Below are 21766 nucleotides of genomic sequence, written 5' to 3'. Positions count from 1 at the left end.
AAGCAGTCGAAAACCTTCCAAAACGGTCTAAAAGATTCCAAATGCTCTTCAACTAGTCTAGAAACTCCCAAAAGATTTTAAAACAGTCTAGAAGCTTCCAAAAAATTCTAGAACTGTCTAAGAATGCCTCTAAAGCATTCCAGAACCTTCCAAATGCTCAAGTACTTCAAACAAATTTTGAGTAAGTTTTTCAAACAAGTTTTCAAAACAGTCTAAAATCAGTTAAAAAGCTTCAATAAATTTCTAAAACGAACTCAAAAAAAGTAAAAACTTTGGATCTCTCTGTGCTTTTTTACAGATTTTTATGCTTTTTTGAGAAAAATAATTTCAGCTGTTTAAGCGCTTTTTTTCACGATTTTAGTGCTTTTTAATCTGGACTCTAGTTATAGAAATGTACCAACTGGTAATTTAAATTGATTTCTCGGGTAGTGCATTGTTAGGTACTTGTACTGATTGTGCAAACAAAATGGCTAAAAAATTTCTGAAAAAAAAATTACTCAGATTCTCATTAAATGAGTATTTTTTAAACATGTTGATTGGAGACCTAATACAACAAGTAAAATTTTATACTTTCACAACAAATTGTTTTTATCCTCAAAAATTCACTTTGAGGAAATGTGTTTTTTGGAATTTTTTTTTTGGTCATTGTTACTAGAAATGAAAGTCGCTACAGAGTGAAAAATCGATTACCTTCACCCTAGTGCGACAATCAATAATATTCTACTGACAAATTGAAGCTTTTTTTCGCTGTCTCTACATCAAAATCCTATGGATCAACAGTGGAACGAAGCTAAAGTCATATAATCAGAGCCGGCTAGCATGTTACGAGAGAATCATTTAAAAATTCAAATACTGCTGCCATAGGAAGTATTATAAGAGCAATAATGTTCTTTAGCCGAATTTATATAAATATTAAGTCCAACTGTATATAAATATTCTTTTAATATATGCGTAGACTAAACTGGACTAATTCAAAAATTACCCCATAAGTAAGTTTTTCTTCAACACTTTGGACAAATATTTAAAGTAAAGCAAACACCCTTTTCTATTACTGGGTTTTCGTAAAAATAACCAAAAATAGATATCCTGTTTGAGGGAAATATATTTACCTAATAGAGAGATTTATACAAACACTACAGACTCAACGCTTTAATATAATAGAGATTTGCAAATATCAAAGATAGTTTTAAACGAACATCCGAATTGACTGCGCCTAAAGTTAGAAATGCATAATAAGAGAGAGTAACAATAACAATAAATACTTTTCAACGAAATCATTCCTATAGACTTTGTACATTTGACTACATTGCTTCAATTATTAGTGAATTAGTTTCCTTTATGTAAGATTTCCAGGGATTAATAATTGATTCACCTACCAGAATTTTTATAGACTATAATATTTATGAGTTAACGCTAGTTCTAAAAAAATTAAAGCTTAAAAAAGTACTACACCCCGAGCGGTTCCTTGTTGGTTTTCATGCAGTTTTAATTAAGTTATTTAATACTATGAACGTTTTAAATGTAATTAAATGCAGCGTTTCGCCTAGGGCGTCAACCCTAAAATATTTTTAAGTATTTTGAACATCACGAAACGTATTCGAGCTTTATTTGGAGTCCGTACATATGCCGCTGAATACACAGGTATTAGGGAGTGTTGGGACTCACATTCTCATAACAAAATATTTTACTCTATAACAGGATAGAAGGAAGAACCGTCCTTGATATGCGCGTCATTCTACTTTAACAGGAACAACAGAGAGATTACGGAGAGAGAATGAGAATTGCCCAAGACTGAACTAAATCCTTTCAACTTAACATCAGTCGCCGGCGTCCAGCCATTTACTCTCCTCTATGATTTTCTCAAAACAATCCATAAGATACTGATGCTGCAACGACAGAAATAACCGTCTGCATTACAGCCTACAGAAGTAAAACATGAAACACTTACGTATGGAGTGAATATTTTGAGCCACCTGGGAGTTTTGTCCTGCCGGTTGTACTTGAGACAGAAAGCCATGCCTTCTTCGTCGATCTCCCACTGTCGGACGCTGTCCCACTCTAACACGACCACCTGACTTTCCAGGGTCCCGTCTTCCAGGCATGCGTGCAGTTTGAGCCCGGAAGCGCCAATTGACACAATCACGTGACCGTCTTTGCGCGAATCGCATGCGCAATGAGGAAACACGATCTCGCCGTAGCCGGGTAATTCGCGGGCTAGTTTCAAGTACTCGGCCGCCCTAGTGTTGTCTTGGAGAGCTTTGAGTTGATAAAGACGTTCGCCCGCGTTGATGCAGCCACGATTCACCTCGTCCACAGCCTGAAACAATATAAAACTTTGACAGATACAGGGGAATTCAATATACCAATTCGTAGTTCTGTAAATCCCATTTTGTCCACCTTGTATATCAAACAGTTATATAAAGCGTATCCCAACTAATCTCAGATCGCTTACCGCCATTTGCACCATGTTAAGTGTGGTTCAGACTGTATTTTACACTTAGTGGATAACCATTGAACACAATGTCTAAAAATGCTCAATATCTAACAAAACTCGTCTCACTTAAAGTCTTTCTCCAACAAGAGACAACTCCATACTACACTCCAAAGAATAAAAATCTAAATAATACATTTTGTTTGGAATTACTCTGGTAAACTGTTGGAGAGTACTGAATTGCAATTAGTACTCAGTCCTTCCCAAACATTTACTATTCCAATGGATAATTTTGAATATTCCATAATAATGGATATGAATATTCCATATTAATTCATCCTATTGTAGATACTTAAGTGTTTAATCCGCTGCTGAACTTCCTTTACTCGAGTAGAAATTCGCGTAACTAGACGATCAGGTGAAGAAATATTGATGACCTATTAAAATGGCATTAATGTCCGACAGGGCTATTATTTCATCAATATTAAGGTCAATTATCTAAGAAATAATGCCTTAGGGCGTTATTTTTCATAATGGCCTCAGGTGAGGGCATTATTTTTTATAATGCCTCTGGTCATTTTTTAAATACATATCTACAGAATAAAAGTCGGACATTAAACATTGAAGACACCACAGGCATTACAGGAAATAATGTCCCACGTATCGACCTCATGCATTATTGTCCTTATAATGCCCTGGGTATCTTAATTACTATATTGTTTACAGGCAGCTAATGGTTGTTATTTAGTCAAAACTAGTAAATCATTATTATTATTATTATCGAAATATGAAAGTGTTCCGGGTTTATATTTCAGTTTTGATTGATTATTATTATTAAAACAGTCTTAAAACCATTAGTATTGAATGTTCCAATTCACAACTTTCCAGGTGATAATAGAAATAGATAAACAATCAGAAAATGTCTATTAAATGCGAATATTTAATAAGTTTACCACAATATCAAAGAAAGAACATAATACTACTCAAAAGAGAATCACCTTATGGAACACCGAATATTTAGCATGGCATTCGAAATGTTCCCAGACCAATCCAGTAATACTACCAGCTGGTAATTAACTCTTATTTAGTGATTAAATTTAGTTTCAGATAAATTTATTCCAACAATTTTCGTGTTTTTAAGCTCAATGGTGTACATCATGCCGATATTCTACATTAGTCTGGCAATATGCATCATTGTAGCGGTATTCCAAGTTTACTCGCTTGGAAAAGTATTTAATTATAATATTCCAATGGAATATATCACGGGTTTGATAGGTATTTTATACGTAAAAGATTCACAGTAACTTATTTTCAGCTAAAGTAACAGAAAATCTAATTGAAGGTACTGACGGTTCATTTACTTACAAGTATGAGCAATTTCAAGAATGTTGCTGAGATTTTTAAGAATTTTGACAAATGGGAATTAATTCACAATTTTACTATCAAAAATACTCAAATGAAACTTGTTTTTACTAATATAATTCGAATAGCTAATGTTCAATTTGCTGTGGGACTCTTGCTTGCTACTGCTTCTGTGTTAATTGACTCACATTATTTGAATGAATATAATTTTAAATTAATGCTACAACAGATTTACATCTTCAAAAGTATGGAAAAATGTTGTTTAATGCAACAATATTGTATAACTCTTTGTATGTAGTAGATTCTATATTGTATCGGATTTTCCTAATACTGATTTACTTTTGTGGGATATGTTATTAATTGCTATGTCACTGATCGGACCTTCGTATTACATATACACAATATTCCAATTTAAACTTGCTGTAATTATACTGATTGACAGTATTGAGAAAATTGATCAAGAAATAAATACTGAAAACAATTTGCAAGAATATATAAAATATATAATTGAAAAACATTTGGAAATTAAAAGGTATTCGAAACTGGAACAATTATGTTGCAATCCGAATGAGTTTTGTTCCAGGTTAAATAAATCATTGCTAGATTCTGATCAGTTGGCTCACTATTTGTATGCTTGTAATGGAGTTTTGATAGCGTTGTTGGCAATTATGGCATATTTTTCGGTAAGGCTAATAATTCTAAAAAGCAAACCTTGTTAGCCCCTGGTTTATTTAGCCATCACGTCGTATTTTGCAAAGCTGTATAAACGTCTTAACATATTTATATTTTCTCTACATCCTTGCCGACACGTCTAAAGAATACATTCAGTTAGTAAGTCATTTTCTGTGTTTATACCGTCATGTTCTTTTCATGTATTGTTTGTAGAGTAATTTACTTACAGAATCTATTCACAAGTTAAAGTGGTACAATTGGAGCCTACCATGCCAAAAAACGTATTTGATAATGGTTACATACCTGAAAAAGCCAGTCGATATCCGTATGGTGTTTATTAATGTTAATAGAGAATTATTTAAAAAGGTAAGTTATAAATCATATTTTTTTATATTGATTTGTACTGTTGCAGACACTGAAGGGGTTATATCCGGTGCTTAACTTCTTTTACTCCAGCAGAAATTGGCATAACTAGAAGTTCTGAAAAATGTAACCATATTAAAATGTTGTATGTTTATCTCAAAAACAGTTTCAACTTCACTTTATAATCATTCATATAAGAAATGTTTGTATAAAAAGTATAACAAAACTCAAAACAATGGCCGCATTTGACTTAGCCCTCCCTATACAGCGTGCGGACCAAATGTGACACAAATGGACAGTATGAGACCAACTGTTAGATGACGTCACATTTGCTCTGCCTGTTCCAGTAAGCTTCAAATGAAACAAATCTTCCACAATAATTGTGTTTTGTTCACCATAATCCCGAAAGTCTGATGAAATCAGACAAGGTCAACTAAGAGAAAAACTTTAAACTGACCTACAGTTGATTAAAATGTGATAATGATTGTTCAATCATTCAATTTGTCAAAAGCTTAGAGGATTTGGCAATTAATGTATTTAAAGTTCCAATTATTCCTCATTAAACTGGACCCACTTACAATTCATTGTTTTAAGTATTATGAGCACTACTTAAAACGAAAAATTGCTATAAACACCCTTAAAAAGCCGTTTTATTGGTACATAGACAGAAAACTATAAAACAACCAAAAACATCAGTTTCCTTTCTCGTCTCTAAAAATGGATAATAAATTTTTTACCGGTACCTCCAGTAAGTCATTCCTAAATAGTTATTACTTTAATATGTATTTTTTAAATTTTAAGATCAAATCTTATCAACTATTTACATACTTTTAAGTTTCTTACGGTACATCATGCCGTTAGTTTTCATTGGTTTTGTAATATGCTCCACGTTGGCTGCAATGCAGCCCTTTTACCTTATAAAAAACTTCAACTATGACATTCCAATGGAGCATACCTCAGGAGTTATTGACATGCTTTACGTATACTTTACATTATTTCAGTAATTTTAAACAATTAAATTGTAGATAGTGGTAAGCCATGTAATATTTATAAGGCGGTCTCACAATGTTGAGCGCATATTCAATGCTGTTAATGATTGGGATATCACTCGCAGTTTTAGCATCAAAAAGAGTCATCACAAACACATTCTATTTAGTATGAAAAGAACAGCAAATGTCACTTTTAGTTTAGGATTTCTGCTTACTTTATTATAATAGACTCGCATTATTTTATTAGAGATAACTTGACACTTGTTGTCGAACAGCAGAATTTAATCTCCAAAGGTATCAATCAACAATTATTTGCAGACTATCATAGATATTATCATTTTCAGAATCAATCATTTACAAGACTATACTGTTACTGGTTCACTTTGGGGGTCTGTTTCTAAGTAAATACGGTTTTAGTGTTTTTACTGGATGGTATTCTAGTCTAGAACGAAATACTTGCAGAAGCAATTTGTAAGTTAAACTGGTACAATTGGAGTATATTGAGCCAGAAAATGTTCTTAATGATCAGCACCTATTTGAAAAAGCCTGTAGCAGTTCGTATTGTGTTTTTCAATTCCACCAGGGAGTGTAGTTTTTATATTTCAGCTTTTTTCTAGATATTGATCACGTTATACCCTGTGCTTTACTCGACCAGAAATTGGGAAAAAAAAAATCGTGAAAATTAGCCTTACACATTAAATTCCCTACACAATTCAGTTGAATGTTGAAGGAATACTATTAAGCTACAATAACAGATTAAATTTGTGTGATAGTAGTTGCAACTAGCAAGTAAGTCCTTTTTGACAACCCGTTCAAAACATTCTCCTTTTCTGATGTAAGCCTCGGTGAAGGTAACTTGCATTGGCATATATTGCCTGGATCAGACAAAATGATATGACGGTTCCGGAATGAAGATATTTATCGTTGTCTTCTGTTATTTATACGTAAATTTACTTAATGGCATACATTTTCATAAGAGAAAACATTTATTAAATTAATATAAAATTTCACTACAGACAAAATAACTACTATTGATGTTTATTGTAATATCCACAAAGGCAATCACAAATTCATTATTCATAAATGTTCAATTCCGAAACTTTTTGGCTACTTGCATTTAACATTTATTTAAAACAGTAATATAATAAGATTAAGTTTCACCTTCTTGTTTCAACCCTGATAACACCATTAAGGATCATAACAGCTATAAAAACAATATTGAAGTATCATTTACTTTCGTCGTAGTAATGACAGTAAAATTCTCATTGTCTCACGTTTTTATTTAACCCACCATTTTATTAAATGAGGTCAGCTTTCAGAAATTACCATCAAAACAACCACGTTAATATTACCACTCTTCTATAACCACTTTTTAAACATTAAATCGGTTATTCAATATTTTCGTAACTAACAATAAAACTCTTAGTTTACTTGTATTACCGCCACTCACTCATAAGAATTGCGTCTTACGTGTGCTTAAGAAAAAATACTTTCTTCAATAATAATTGAGGCTGTTAAGTAGTTGAGTTTGAATGTCACTAAAATTACCGTAATGCCTTCAATCGATGTGGGAGAAATCCCTAGTAGGTAAAACAAACTAAAATAATAGACTAAATAAGTAAGACATATTTTCAGGTGATTATTTACCTGAAATCTACAAATTCCTAAAATCAATTTACTACTGCATGCCTTTTATTAGAGTTACTTTGGTTATATCTTCTCTGGGGGCTCTAATACAGTGTTACTACTTCGTAAAAATGTTTAATTACAACGTTCTGATGCAATATTCAACGGGATGTCTTGCAGCTTTATATGTAAGAACACAAGCATTTATTTTTTTGTTAAATGAAACATAAAAAAATATGGTAGGTGTCGATGATGCACGTGATATGCATAGTTGGATATCAACATGCTATAGAAATGCATACAGTTCTGAGAGAGTGGTCCAGCATTCATGATGCAACAATACATTCCCGAAAACTAAAGAAAGCACTTTTTAAAATAAAACTAAAAGCTAAAGTGTCTTTTGTGATTGGATTTGTGCTGACGACAGCTACAGTTGTAATTGATTCGTACTACTTTATACAAGATAGCTTGTTGTTTGTTATTTTAGATAGAGACAATTATCTTACTAGAGGTAAACCTTTACAAAACCAACAGTAAACTAATTTTAAATTGCCTAACTTCTAGATTCACTTCTTTACAAAGTGCTCACCAAAGTTCTATACTTGTGCACTGTGATGATCATATCCATGTCAGTATCGGCACCTTTTTACTACATTTACGGCTTAGTTCAAGATAAAGTTGCTGTGCTTTTAGTGACTGACTACGTCTATGAAATGAATGAAAAGTGTAAACACATGAAAAGTTTCTCTTACAGCGTTAAAGAGGATTTGGATGTTTTAGTAGTGAAACATTTAGAAACTATACAGTATGTATATTACAATTTTAAATCAAAATACCTTATCAACAGCATTACAATTTAGTTTTATGAACTTAATATTAGAGTCTAACCAAGTGCTTTACTTCTTATACATCTGTAATGGTGTCTTAGTGGCTTTACTGTCAATGTGTGCTTACTTTTCGGTAAGACGTAGCAATGTTGTAAGTGTTTAGTAACAATGTGGTACGTACAATTATTTTTAGCCTGCAAATCGAGTTTTCCAGGCTGGAGTTAGCTCTACGTGCTTTTTGTTTTTTATCTACACGTTCGACGACAGTTCAGAAGAATATGTTCAACTAGTAAGCAAGCTCCTGTCATTGGACCATTCAATCATAAAGTTTCTTCTAGTGCCACGAACTTGCCTATGCTGTCCACAACTTAGACTGGTATAATTGGAATTTACAGTGCCAGAAAGCGTACCTGACCATAATCACTTATATGAGTAGACCGGTTAACGTTCATATTTTGCTTGTGGACATTAACAGAGAACTTTTTACCAAGGTATGTCAAGAAAGTTATTTCTTTTATAATGAATAACGACACTTAAGTGCAGATGCTGAAATTCTTATATCCAATGCTGAACTTTCTCTATACTACCAGGAATCAGTATGAATAAAATACTAGTGGAAAATTTTGTTAATAATTGCAATGCTATAATTATAATAATTTACAACTGTAATTCTTTATTTGCCACGAATTAATAAATATCATAATAAAACAAACCACCATGTTGTTTGAAACTCGTTCTTGATAATTTAATGTTTTCTTTCTTTTCTAAAACATGCACTTAAGAGGATAACTTCCCATTCATCAGAGATTTCCTGAACTTTCAGCCAGAGGTTGTTCTTGATTAATATTTAACCATCCTATTAATTGTTATTAACTCAATATTTTATTTGTATAGCAAACTAAGCGTAAGAAGAGTATAATATAAACCAATACTCTAGACGAGAATAAGGAAAAGCTACACAAGTGACGACATGTGTATTTTCCAGATGGTCACATGACTATATCAATAGATTGACTCATGTCTCTTATGAAGCTTTCTGACAGCTTCGTCTAGGACAATGGTTTTAAACGGTCTTCTCCGCTTTTGCCGTTGATTTTCTACGGAAAATTTTATAATGTCTAGTGAATCTCTAACTAAGGATAAAGCTCTTTGCTAATGGTTAAACTGCTATTTTTGGTTTGTTTCTATGAACTGTGGCGGTCAATTTCAGATTCTCTTATTACTACTGCTATACACTGTCATGATTATTATCATCCTGGATGAGATTTACTCAAATCTCTCTCACCTCCTAGTTGCATGATAATATCATCATAACTGGCATCAGATTCACCCTGACCATTCATTCTAATAATCTAGTAAATAAAGAAAATTTAAATAAATAAGCTTGAATAAAAATTCTATAATAGGGATGCCAAGTTATTTTTAAGGTAAATAACTAAACCTATCTAACTTACTTTCTACCTAAAAATCCTGCTTCTAAATATATCATTGAAACTACAAATATCTTTAATACAAAAAATTACAAACTACTTACAACTAATACTCTTCGTCAAAGAGTCCAAATTGTCCAAAATAAACCGTCAGTTGACCAATCTTCTTCTTTTCCGTTGAGGTGGATTTTTAACTGCAAAGGCTGTATCTCGGTAACAGCCGGGAGGCCTCCTCGGTTATCGATTTAACCACTTCTGGAATAGGTCCTCTATCACAATCTGCTCCATGTCATAACGTGGACTAGACGGTACAATTGCTGGTAGCACTCGGTATTACACCCAGTAACTTCCGTTCCGGAAGGAAAAAGCTTTCTAAGATCCCCTGATCTTCAATAGTCTGATTTTTGCTCGAATTTTTCAGAAAACTGACTTTCCAGCTCTCATTAAAAGTCTCTCTTGACAATCAACAACCAAAAAAAAAAAAAAAACCTTTTTACCCACCTTCTATCTCCACGTACCACCTTTTTCACCTCCTTTGAAGTTCATCAAGTAATACTGTTAATTTTCTTAATAACTACATACAATCCTACTAAAACTAACTATAATGGTAAACACTTGACATCCCTACAAAAATTTACCTTTTCTATAAATTAAATAAATTATATTTCTTTATTTTCTTGAAAAAAAAATCCTTATTTTCAAGACAACACTTTTCCCATCTCGTATTGTAATATACTATTTTAGACAGAGGTTGAGACAAGCAGTAACACAAAATTAATCGTCTTGAACATAAATTACTGTAAAGAGTAGGTAAACTTGTTATTTCTTTTCACAAATCTCATAATAAATACGCACCATTTACTTCCCATTAACACAAATAAAGCTTTAAAACGACTATTGAGGAGTGTTCAAGTTCACACTATCATTACAACGTGGTTACTTTGAGTTTTGATTCTATATAAAGCTGCAATGCTTCAAAAACTTAGCTACATGTTAGATGATACTCCTAGTAAGTGATAATAATTGAAAATCTTTGATAGTTTCCTATAAAAATTATAAATTTTAGGCAAATACTTAGCCCCAATATATAAGTATTTAGCTATGTGTTTGTATTTGGCCCCGGCTATCAAAGGTAGTTTAATAATATCTGTAGCAATGTCATTGTTTCAAACCTACTTCTATATTAAAATGTTCGATTACAATGTTTTGATGGAGTTTTCAGCACCCTATCTGGGGAGTTTATACGTAAGTCACCAAACTATATAGTAAGAAAAATTAAAACTAGAATTGCAGGTATTAATAATCCACATCATTTGTATTTGGGAAATTAAAAGAGTAAAACATATTTACCAAATGTTGAGAGAATGGAAAACCATTAATTCAAACTGTTCAATAATTCACCCCAAAATGAAGAAAGTTTTATGCAATATGACACAAAAAGCTAACATAACTATTTGCATATCTTTTTTCCTAGTATGTGTAACCATCGTAGCTAATACGTATTACTTCTATTATGATAATTTAATAGCAGACTATTTAATAAGCAACAATTACAGCAAAAGAGGTAGAAGCTCACTAATATAACATTTTCAAAACAGTATACATTGAGTTCCAGACTCCGTTTTGTACTACTGCGTTATGGCTTTTTTATTGATTTGGGATGTGCCAATTATTATTATATCCTTGTCACCCCCGGTGTATTTTACTTATACACTTTTCCAAAACAAAGTGGCGATTATTCTGCTTACTGACTATATTCACGGCCTTAAAAAACGATACGAAAATGACCAAAAAAGTCGAAACAGGCTCACTGGAGAAATGAAAGTTATTGTAACAAGACATTTGGAAATTAAAAGGTTGTTACCTTAAGATTGAAAATACTGTATAATAATAGTTTACTATTTAGATTCACCTCAATACTGGTGTCCGACCAAGTTCTGCTCTATTCGTATATCTGCGTTGGAGTTATGGTAGCAGTCATGTCAATGTTTGCTTACTTTTCGGTAAAATGCAGAGTTTGATATTTAACTAACACACTTTAAGATGACAGTCACAACAAATTATTTAAAAAATCTTGTAACAGAGTGGGGAAAAAACTATAACTCTGAATAAGTTAACACGAAAATAACTTATTACAGGGCAGGAGAGGACACTAAAAATTGCTTAAAAAATGTATCTTTGAGTTTGAGTTGAGTTGAAATTAATTCTTCCTTTCTAATTCCTACAGTCATTCGGTTAAACAAATTAAATGCAATTTTTGTGCGTGGAAAATATACTCTAATTTTGGGGACTTTTCTACTTTGCTCTTCTTTCATTTGTACTTCCTGTAATGTGGCAGGAATCCCGTTTTTAGTGCAAAAATTGCATTGTCATAATTTTGAAATCCTACTAAATTTTTGGAAAGTAAAACGTCGACATCAACTATATATCTAAATTAAGCAAATTAGGCTGACAAACCCACAACTACATACCTAAAACAGTATAACTTGATGAATTGTAAATTATATCACAATTTAATTATTATTTGACCGACAAATTTTGCAGCCAGCGCACAGAGTGGCACAATCTACAATAAATATAATATCTTTTGGATACTTTCTCTGTACTCTGGGCGACACTGCCGAAGAATATGTTCAATTAGTAAGAACTACATCCTTTTAACGTTTTTTGGCCAAACTGAAGCAAACTTATTTCAGAATACACTTCTGGAAAATTCGATACGCAGCATGGATTGGTACAACTGGGAATTGACGCATAAGAAATCGTATTTGGTGATTTTAACCTACTTGAATAAGCCCGTGAACCTGCGTATTTTGTTAGTGGACATTAATAGGGAATTTTTAAAGAAGGAAAGCTTGTTGAGTATATTTTAAAACAAGTTAACGTTTATCTGATGGTTTTGCAGATGTTAAAAGGACTATTTCCAGTGCTAAACTTTTTCTACTCCACTAAGAACTCAGCGTAGCTAAAAATAAACGTTTGTGTTTTAGTACTTAATTAGGGAAAGCAAGTAAATAAATTCTATTGTGTTGACCGAGTTTTATTTCATTAGTATTTCCATTTGTATGAAGAATATCCTTACTCAATTAACAAAAGGTGCAAACACAGTGCAACGTGTCTGACATACTTTCATAAAAATTGTTTTGTTTTTTTTTTTTTAATTGCCAAGCCATTAAAATAATATTAAAGCTGTCGTTATTTCTATGTTAAAATTCTTAAATAGATCCACGAAACTTTAATTTCACTTTTCTAACTTTGAGAGAAAAGGTTGTTAGTGGTCCTCTAGTCACTTATCAAAGTTAATATAAAACAGCTATGTTCGTTAAGCTTAGAGGATTATTGAGAAAAACCCCTAGTAAGTCTTCAATATAAACATATTGCAAAAAAAAATGTTTAAATAATTTTTTTAGGTGGTCTGCTATCAACTATATACACGGTATTAACTCTGTCATTCCGTCTAGAGCCACTATGTTATCCAAATGCAGTAATATCGTTTGTGCTTGCTGTCAGCCAGACCATTTACTTTAATAACAAATCTGATTACAACTTTTTTGTTAGATATTCTAGTGGGTATTTAACCAATATCTATGTAAGAAATCATTTTTTAACACTGAACTTATAAATGATCCATGTAAGTTTCAGATCTTGTTAGCTAATATTGTGGGCATATATGGGCTTCAAAGTTGCTTGGAAATTATTAACATATTTAGTAAATGGGATACAATCATAAACGCTGCGCCAGTAAACCACCAAATGCAAAACGTACTAGTGAAATTAGAACGGAAAGCCAATGTATATTTTGCTGTTATACTTTTTCTTACTGTGGTGACTACCATAACGGATTCTGTATACGTAGCTTATGATTCTTGGAGTTTGCTTGTTTTGGAATGGAAACAGTACATCTACCAAGGTAAATACGTTCATTGTAGGCATGAAACTAAATAAGTGAAGATTATTTGTAGACTCGTCTCTCTACAAACTTATTCTAGTACTAACTCTTCTATGGAGTGTATTTCTTACGTTTTTGACAATTGCGCCTGCAGCATTTTTTATTTACGCCATGTTCCAGCTTAAAGTGGCTCTAATTCTGTTAACCGATTACATCTATGAATTTGAAAAACGATGTAAAAATGATTCATCAGATACGAGTATTATGGAAAGTCTTCAGTTTATAGTAGAAAAGCAAATAGAAATCAAAAAGTTAGTTTTTAAAAGCATTGTTTTGTTCAAATCAGGTTTTTAAATAGTTTCTTTTTAGGTGCAATGATCAAATTTTAAACCCGAATCAGCTTCTTTATTACTTGTACACTTGCAATGGCGTTATAATTCCAGTGATGTCAATGATTGCTTTTTTTTCGGTAAATAAAATAATTACAGTTATGGAATAAACATGTAATTAGCAGATTTGTTTAGCCAGTTCACCGTGTTTACCTAGCCGCAGTAAATTTTATCATATTTTTGGGTTTTCTCCGTTTATTGTCGGAGGTTTCAGAAGAATACATTCATTTAGTGAGCATTTCTTACTTATTTTGATAATTTTCGGTTTTACCAAATTGTTTTCAGAATGACCTTGCCAACAGAGCGATTTACAACTTAGATTGGTATAATTGGAGCTTAAAGTGTCAAAAATCATATTTGGTAGTCCTCACTTATTTAAATAAACCTGTAATAGTTCGTTTTTTGTTTTTTGATAGTAATCGAGAGCTTTTTAAAAAGGTATGCTTTTATCATTTTTTTTTTAATAGATTAAAAATTTTATATTACATTTCAGATGCTTAAAGCCTTGTATCCTGTATTCAATTTATTCTACTCTTTGAAAAATGAGGCAACGAAAGCAGACAATTCAATGTAATTAATTGTGCTTGATAGTTATGTTAGTTGTATAAAACCACATTTTTAATGCAGTTGCACTATAAAATTCAATACAAATTTAGGATGTAGTGATTAGAAGAATTTTTGGAATAAAGTCAAACAAGAATGCTGTTTCTGCTGCAAAGTTTTTAATATTCTGTTTTCTAGCCTTCTCTAGCTATTAAAGAATATTACTTATTTATTTGTGGCTCTGGAAAATATATCTTCTCAGTCTTTTATTTGCTATTATCTTGTTGAAAATTGTATAGACTGTGTCCCAAATAAGGATGGGGCCACTATGAGAATGTAAATGGTGAGACAGTATACTTTGGTTCAATGCAAGAAAAGTGGCCTAATCAGAGACTTTTTTTGAAATATTTAAAAAAAAATAAACGTTTTGTTAGTATCTATTGGGTCTAATAATAAAGCTACTTAAAAACCAAACAAAATGGAAAACGATAATGAAATACCATTTGTTAGCATTTGCAAACGTATTCAAAGCTGCATAATAAATGCCACTTCCGTCCATTAAAAACATTTAAAACTCATTATTCCAATAACAAATCTGATACTAATTATTATGGTTCAACGATGTGCTGATGTCATTATTAACTGAATCAAAAATTGAAATCAATGCCAACTAATTAAACAGAAACAAGTCTAGTTTCTACACTGGAGTGTTCATAGGTGAGATTTGAATTAATTTTTGTTTTGCTTAATGTGGGTGAGTGTGAATTTTTGCAGCGCGATATCTTAATCAGTTAAAAAACTTACCTGCCAGAAAATGTAAGAAGTTGCCTGCGGATCAGTCATTAAAGACAACTCCTTCTGGATAGAGAACAGCCATTTCCTAATAGACAAACACGTACTGGTCGCCGTGCTGTAGTTTTGAATGTACAGGTTGTGCGGATATTCGGTGGCCTGCAGTTTCCTTTCTAAACCGACCAGTAAGTACTAACAAGCTAAATCAGCGTATAAACCAGGAAAAACTTACCAAAATTGTATTCTACGATTTCAAACAGGTAAAAATACCTAGATACTTTTTTGTTCATGTTGATTTTCTTTACGACAGCAGCGTATACTTCGTCCGCGTTCGCGCTGCGCTTTAACGTAACCGTCACCACTTCTCTGTCAGGTAAAAGAATCTGAAAAATAGTTACGTAAATAAGATCTCTGCATTACCTTGTGCTAGAGTTTAATCGAAATTTTTAGTTTAAAATTATGGTCGATGACCAATTAATTGGAGTAACCCAGAATTATTATTTCAGACTATTAATCTTTACTGAAGTCGGTTTACAGTAAAACATAAATATTTCTTGATGCAAAGCAGTTAAGTCTATGACATAATCTAGAAAGCTTGCTGTAACTCCTGTAAACTCTCTGTGTTACCATTATAATACCTGAAGAGTGTTTTTGACCAGACAAATAGTATTTCTAATGACAGTCAATTTGATCGGAAAAAGCTGATTTCTGCTCAGTAAGGTTTGCCATTTATTCGTAAATCTTCTTAAGCCAGAACAATGCTTGCAAATTGTGTAAATTTATTTCGAAAATCGCTGTTCAGTTCCCCAAACTTACCGTTCATTTTATGGTCGACATAAATTTCCATCCGAGCAAGTTTTTCACATAAAAATGCATTGTTTCCACACTATACACACTCTGAGTAATAATACGAATAAGAGAAGAATACTGAAGAAGTTGTTGCTGCTTTGGAGTGTAGTGTGAAGAGAACGCGTGCACAATTGGAGCAATTGGAGACTACCTTATAGAAAATTTTGCTAATAGAATTTATTATACAGTGCAAGAGCTGGAGCCACATGATCATTATCTGCGTAGCACGTTTGAAAAATGGACATAGTGCATGCATAAGCTTTTCGAATTAAATTTGCAGAATTTGCATACGTTGTTCTGGAGTAAGTCTAGACATGATTAAATGGCAAACCTTACTGAGCAAAAATTTCACCAGCTTTCACCAGTCAAATTGACTGTTACCAGAAAAAAAAAACACCTTTAATAAACTCTCCTTCTATGCAATGGAAAAAACCTCTACCTCACTGAGCCACTGCCCACTATACTACTTTCAAGAACAAGCATGACGACAATAGTTAGTGCCTTTAAAATGAATTGGTTTGGTATTTATTGGTTTTCCTACAAAAATAATTTTCACAGTCTCAGCAACATCTTAATAAAATTGCAGTTGTGTGTGATCACAAAAAAATAAGCAAAAAGTTCTTGAAATAAGTTCCCCAAATAGCATACTCATTTGAGTGCAAATCTAAACACGTTATATAACGTTGCATAACAAAACTAAGTATCCAGTAAATAACCAGAAGATTGTAATCCATACCGTTTATCAAAATTTGTCCGCCTGGTAAAAACAATCAAACACCAGCATCATTAAAGAATATTATTAATTTTTTCCAAGTTACAATATAGGTATTACGACTAGGCAATCCGTGCAAACTATTAAGATATTGAAATATTAATCGTCCAGACAAGTTGCATAATCGTGCACCAGAAAAAGTTTTACTGTTATAATAACATAACCGCAAGTTTGACTCAAGTTACGCCACTTTTTTTTACTAGAACCCAATAAACCATAACGAAGGACCAGGATTTTAAGACCGCCACAACTAACCCGAAATATACCTAGACCGGAATGTTAACGGCGTAATTTAGTCTATAAATCTCAATTAACCTTTGACATCGTTTAAAAATATGTACACGGCTGAATTAAAGTAAGGACATTTCAAAAATCATGCCGCTGCAGTATAACACTTTATTTATCTAGGAAAACTACGTCAATAATAATTATTACATTTTCCTGTCATAAACGTGCTAAAGTGAATAAATCGATCACCAAATCAGAGTGTATAATTAGCATTAAGTTACCTTTAAGTCCACAGGAAGGTTGTTGCATTCGTCGTCCGCATCCGTAAGGAATTCCTGCATAATATCAGATTCCGCAATCACCCTTACGGCGCACACCCTTTCCAAGTACTGCTCCAATCCTCTTCGACGAGCGTCTAATTGCTGCTCACTTAACGTAAACGGCCACTTACCCGGTAATTTGGGAAAATTATATCCTGAAATTGTTACTTAAATGCAAGCAGCCCTAAGTTTACAGTGCGAAAAAACTTGGTAACGCCAGAATTAAATGTTTCCAGTCTTTTTATGGAAACTTATTTATACAGTTGTTTTCTATACAACGATCCTTTATTCTACAGCTTGAATTGAAAAGTAGTAAATGTTTTGGCATAAACATTATTTTTGGTATGCAAATGTGGTGGAAGAGAATGGTATTTATAGTAAAATCTTAATTCTTCCTTTGTTGCACTTTGGTCCATTACAATGGTCTGATAAATGAAATTATTGAACCTTCTACACTTAATATTTTTGTAGGAGTTCCATAAAGGACACAAACTTACTTAGGGCCAGTACTTTCAGTACAGAAAGAAAAAGAACTGGGTGATTTAAAATAAAATGCTCTACCACAGAGTGAGGAGCATAAATCACTCACTTATACTGTGTGTTTTAAAATTTTATTTAATCATATTGCAGTACTTCTATCAGCAGCACATTCATTTTGGAACGTCGGTATTTCCTACAAAGATTAAATGCGCTGTTTAATAAAAAAATGGATCAAAAGGCCTAAAACTCTTTTTCCATCAAAAATTGGTTTCTAATATTCAAACTGTTGCTCGTCAGAAAGCAATGTCCTATATGAGGTGCTTGCAAAAGTACCAAGTGGCTTCAAATACATAAATGATAATAGAATTATAGAACAATTCTGCCACGTTTGGTGAAAAACATGTAGAAAGCATAAAAAGTTTATCTTGGATAATGTTTATACCTAATACATTACCAAATTTTTCCGTAACTATACCTTTCTGCTTACCTTCCGCATATCGCGGGTTTCCTTACCTATAAACTCCTTTTTAAGATCGGCATGGACTTTGGCAAATTCCCGATACCTTCTGGAACACAAGTGCCTGCCCGCCATATAAATATTAAAAGCCACATACCGCTCTCCGCCCCACTCGTTATAATGGTAGTCCGGAATGCTGATTGGCAAAGAACGTTTTTCACTATAATCATAGTACACTTGGTTGTCCTCTGATGGCTCCAGTCTTTCAGCTTCCTTCCATGCAAAAAGTTGAACTAATTGTTGCATACAGGGTGAAAGTGAATGAATGAAGTACCTGCTGAGTAACGGAAATCACCGTTAATTTTAGAACGTCGCCCCCTGATTTGATGAGGTCAACCACTTGTTTGTGAGTGGCGCCCTCCACGTTCACCCCATTTCTGTAAAAAAAATCTTTTAACTTTTTAAAGGCTTCTTATTGTTGATTTAGAGTAGTTTAAACAGAAGGCACTGCATATGAAACATATTTAATGATAAATATGAGTACATTTTTGATCTGTTTTAAACAACAAATTTTGTTACATACTAGCATTGTAGCACAAAATAAAAAAACCTGTAAAATGTAGCAAAAACACACAAAAAATCCTAAAAGATAATAAAGAAAACTTCATTTTATTTGCACTGACCAATCAAAATCCTATATTTGACAGAAACTGAATTTTATAAAATACAAATATACAAGTTTTAACTAATGATAAAAAGACCATATTTTATTATGGATAGACAATAATTTCAACAGAACTTTAAAAAAAATATGTTTTTTTCTTTACTTAGCATTGTTATAGAACACTGATTCCAAGCAACACCTAAACAAATATTTGAATTTAGTGGAATTCCCCATCTTTCACACATACCCACCAAAAGTTATCATTAAAATGTGCACTTTAAAATGAATTCTCAGGATTGGAAATTATAGGTTTACTCATAAATTATATCAGGCATAAGCAAACTGTAATAATAAGCAGCAATTTCAAAAATGCGTCAACGTTTAGAACAATAAATTAATATAAATGTTTACTTGAAAATGCTTTTATGGTCTATTTAGTTTTAAATGGTGTAAATTAAAATTTGTTTTACCTAAGTTTGTCCTACATTAGAACTACATAAGTACTCTTAGCCTATAAATGGTATTTTCAAACCCTGTTTTTTTCGTAAACCTTTAGCATTAATATATCCTTTGCTGTGTGTGATTCAAAAGAACATGACAAATTCTACCAAATGGACCACAAAATGCACTGTTTAAATCCAACCATCTCAGAAGCATGAAAGACATGTTTAGGGTCTAGTTGACGATTCGAAGAAAGACATGTTCAGGGTCTATTTGATTGTTTTAAGTACTTTGTGAATCATAATAACACCTCATGTACCTACTAATTCGCATTTCTTGAACCAATAAATATTATTTTGTTATGTGCTTATTTCAACTAATACCTATATTACCAAGTACATGGCACTACCCTTAAGCATAAATCTGCCCTTTACATACTACAATTTTTCTGGAGTATTTACAAACACAAAAATTCACAAAATTGTAGTTTTGACTGAAAAAAATAATAGACAAATGTAACATTTTAAATAGAAAACAAAAGTTTTAAAAGTAAGATTAAACAATGATTAGGTTGAAGATTAAATTATTACTACAAAATAAGGTAAAATTGTAAGAGTAGAAAATGAATAAAATCAAGATAGAAATGGAACATAAGAACATTTATACACATAATTGGGGCAATAATATAAAATTAAACTAGTAAACTGTAATGATTAAAAATAAAACTTGGAAAAATTACTGTAGGAAAATATTATTCTGAGAACTACCTAGTTTAGGTTTAGAAGTAGTAAGAACTTAAGAAGTACATACCTATATTATGTATTAATATTTTAGAAACAAATTGATTACATGGATATTCATTGAAACCTACAAGGTTAAGTACCTACCTACACAAAAATGATAAATTACATGAACTTGAAAATTCCCCTAAAAAATCAGTAATCAGATAGACCAGCACTTAACTGGTTAATCAATAATTTAATCAGGTTACTAGCCTTTACTTAATAATATACAAACCCTATCCAAAACACAATTAAATCCCCTACCCACATCATTTAGGTGATTAAGGTCAAAAAAGTATGAATACAAATACCTCCTCAATAAATATTGACCAAAATATAAAAAAGTAAGGTTGTCATTATCTAACTTTTTAGAATTAAGACAAATTAGACCTCAGACTGGAAATGTGACTAAAGATGTTTATGCAAAAAAATATTTTTAGCCAAACCAGACTACACAAAGTATCTAGAAAAAACATTGAATATTTCAAAAACATCATTTTCCAATCACCAAAATCTCATTAATTAAACTGAAGATTATTTTAAGAAAATTACAGACAAATTAATCCATAGATTGTGATGTTTAAAGGCAAATTACTTACACTTCAAGTATCCGATCTCCTTTTCGTATGCCAGCCTGTTCAGCAGCCCCATGATCCAGGACAGCACTGACATGCTGCAAAGGGGCATACAACTCCCCGTTGATGCTCCTCAATTGGCCCCCTTCACTAACCTGACCACGCACGTTGAACCCGAACCCCGTTTCCGTTTTTTGTATGGTGACCACTCGGGGGCCCTGCGGCATCTTCATATTGTTGGACATACTGCACTTGGCTGAACTCACCAAGCTTGTGTTTGTTTACATAGTTGAGGTTTTTCAAATAACTAAATAGGTGACGTTGACTGGTGTTTAAATGTGCGGGGGTTGATATTCTTACGTTTGTCTAAAGGGATTGTTTTGATTAAAGGGGACAATTTTCAGGCGCCCAGTTTTTGTATTCAGAGGGGCGGACTCGGTCGGTCGGTTTCTGTTTCTAGTTTCTATGCGTTTCTTGATTCCCCCGGAACCCGGAAACTTTTGAGTTGCCGTCATTATCAGCTGTTTTATGGCAAATTTTAGGGTTGCTAACACTTATATTATATTGCAGTTGTACTGAAATTAAAAAATTGCTGTCTCAGTTGTGCACAAAATGGCGACCAATTAATTTACGTAGTTTGTTGCTATCTTTGTCTGACACTGATTATTTCTAATTATTCTCTCTGTCGAACTTTAAGCCAAGCTAAAAGACGTATTTTGGCCATTGTATTTAAGCGACAGTGTTTACTAGTGTTTACACTATCTATCTCATTCAGAGTCAAATGGTTCTACACTGAATTTGTACTATTGTTTCTGGTAAAGTACAATTAGCACATCTATTTGATCTTGGACAACCTTGCTAGAAGTACTTCAGTTGATGTTTTTG

The 21766-nt window shown here is 32.5% G+C and overlaps 3 protein-coding genes and 2 long non-coding RNA genes across 6 annotated transcripts; 4 read left to right on the top strand and 1 right to left on the bottom strand.

The window, feature by feature from the left end:
* Nucleotides 1-1084: 1084 nt before the first annotated feature.
* Snx27 (sorting nexin 27) lies at nt 1085-21399 on the bottom strand. 2 transcript variants are annotated; one of them, XM_081985321.1, is made up of 9 exons: nt 21242-21399; nt 20906-21188; nt 18754-18856; nt 18476-18692; nt 17444-17637; nt 15546-15696; nt 15326-15486; nt 1949-2317; nt 1085-1886 (listed from the first exon to the last, which is right to left on the bottom strand). In XM_081985321.1, the coding sequence occupies exons 2-9, from the start codon at nt 21124-21126 to the stop codon at nt 1818-1820; spliced, it is 1485 nt and encodes a 494-aa protein (XP_081841447.1). In that variant the 5' UTR covers nt 21127-21188; nt 21242-21399; the 3' UTR covers nt 1085-1817. The 2 variants fall into 2 exon arrangements, with proteins under 2 accessions (XP_081841447.1, XP_081841438.1); XM_081985312.1 differs by having other exon boundaries at nt 20906-21381.
* LOC145732858 (uncharacterized) lies at nt 8128-10370 on the top strand. The gene is made up of 4 exons (XM_081985402.1): nt 8128-8421; nt 8485-8559; nt 8609-8761; nt 8814-10370. Exons 1-4 carry the CDS (start codon nt 8251-8253, stop codon nt 8874-8876), a joined length of 462 nt encoding a protein of 153 aa, XP_081841528.1. The 5' UTR covers nt 8128-8250; the 3' UTR covers nt 8877-10370.
* LOC145734984 (uncharacterized) lies at nt 13180-14088 on the top strand. Its single transcript, XM_081988672.1, has 5 exons — nt 13180-13184; nt 13259-13289; nt 13343-13610; nt 13663-13900; nt 13959-14088. The coding sequence occupies exons 1-5, from the start codon at nt 13180-13182 to the stop codon at nt 14086-14088; spliced, it is 672 nt and encodes a 223-aa protein (XP_081844798.1).
* Nucleotides 14105-14604, top strand: LOC145732902 (uncharacterized). Its single transcript, XR_014179072.1, has 3 exons — nt 14105-14209; nt 14264-14416; nt 14472-14604. It is a non-coding gene; the product is annotated as an uncharacterized LOC145732902 (long non-coding RNA).
* LOC145732897 (uncharacterized) lies at nt 15127-17449 on the top strand. The gene is made up of 3 exons (XR_014179071.1): nt 15127-15238; nt 15296-15498; nt 17138-17449. It is a non-coding gene; the product is annotated as an uncharacterized LOC145732897 (long non-coding RNA).
* Nucleotides 21400-21766: the final 367 nt, after the last annotated feature.

This window comes from Ips typographus, linkage group LG1, assembly GCF_016097725.1.
Source record: "Ips typographus isolate SLU linkage group LG1, UJ_Ityp_2.0, whole genome shotgun sequence".
NCBI classification, from domain to species: domain Eukaryota; kingdom Metazoa; phylum Arthropoda; class Insecta; order Coleoptera; family Curculionidae; genus Ips; species Ips typographus.
The sequence above is the reverse complement of the archived record's forward strand: the minus strand, read 5'-3'. Positions and strand labels throughout refer to the sequence as shown.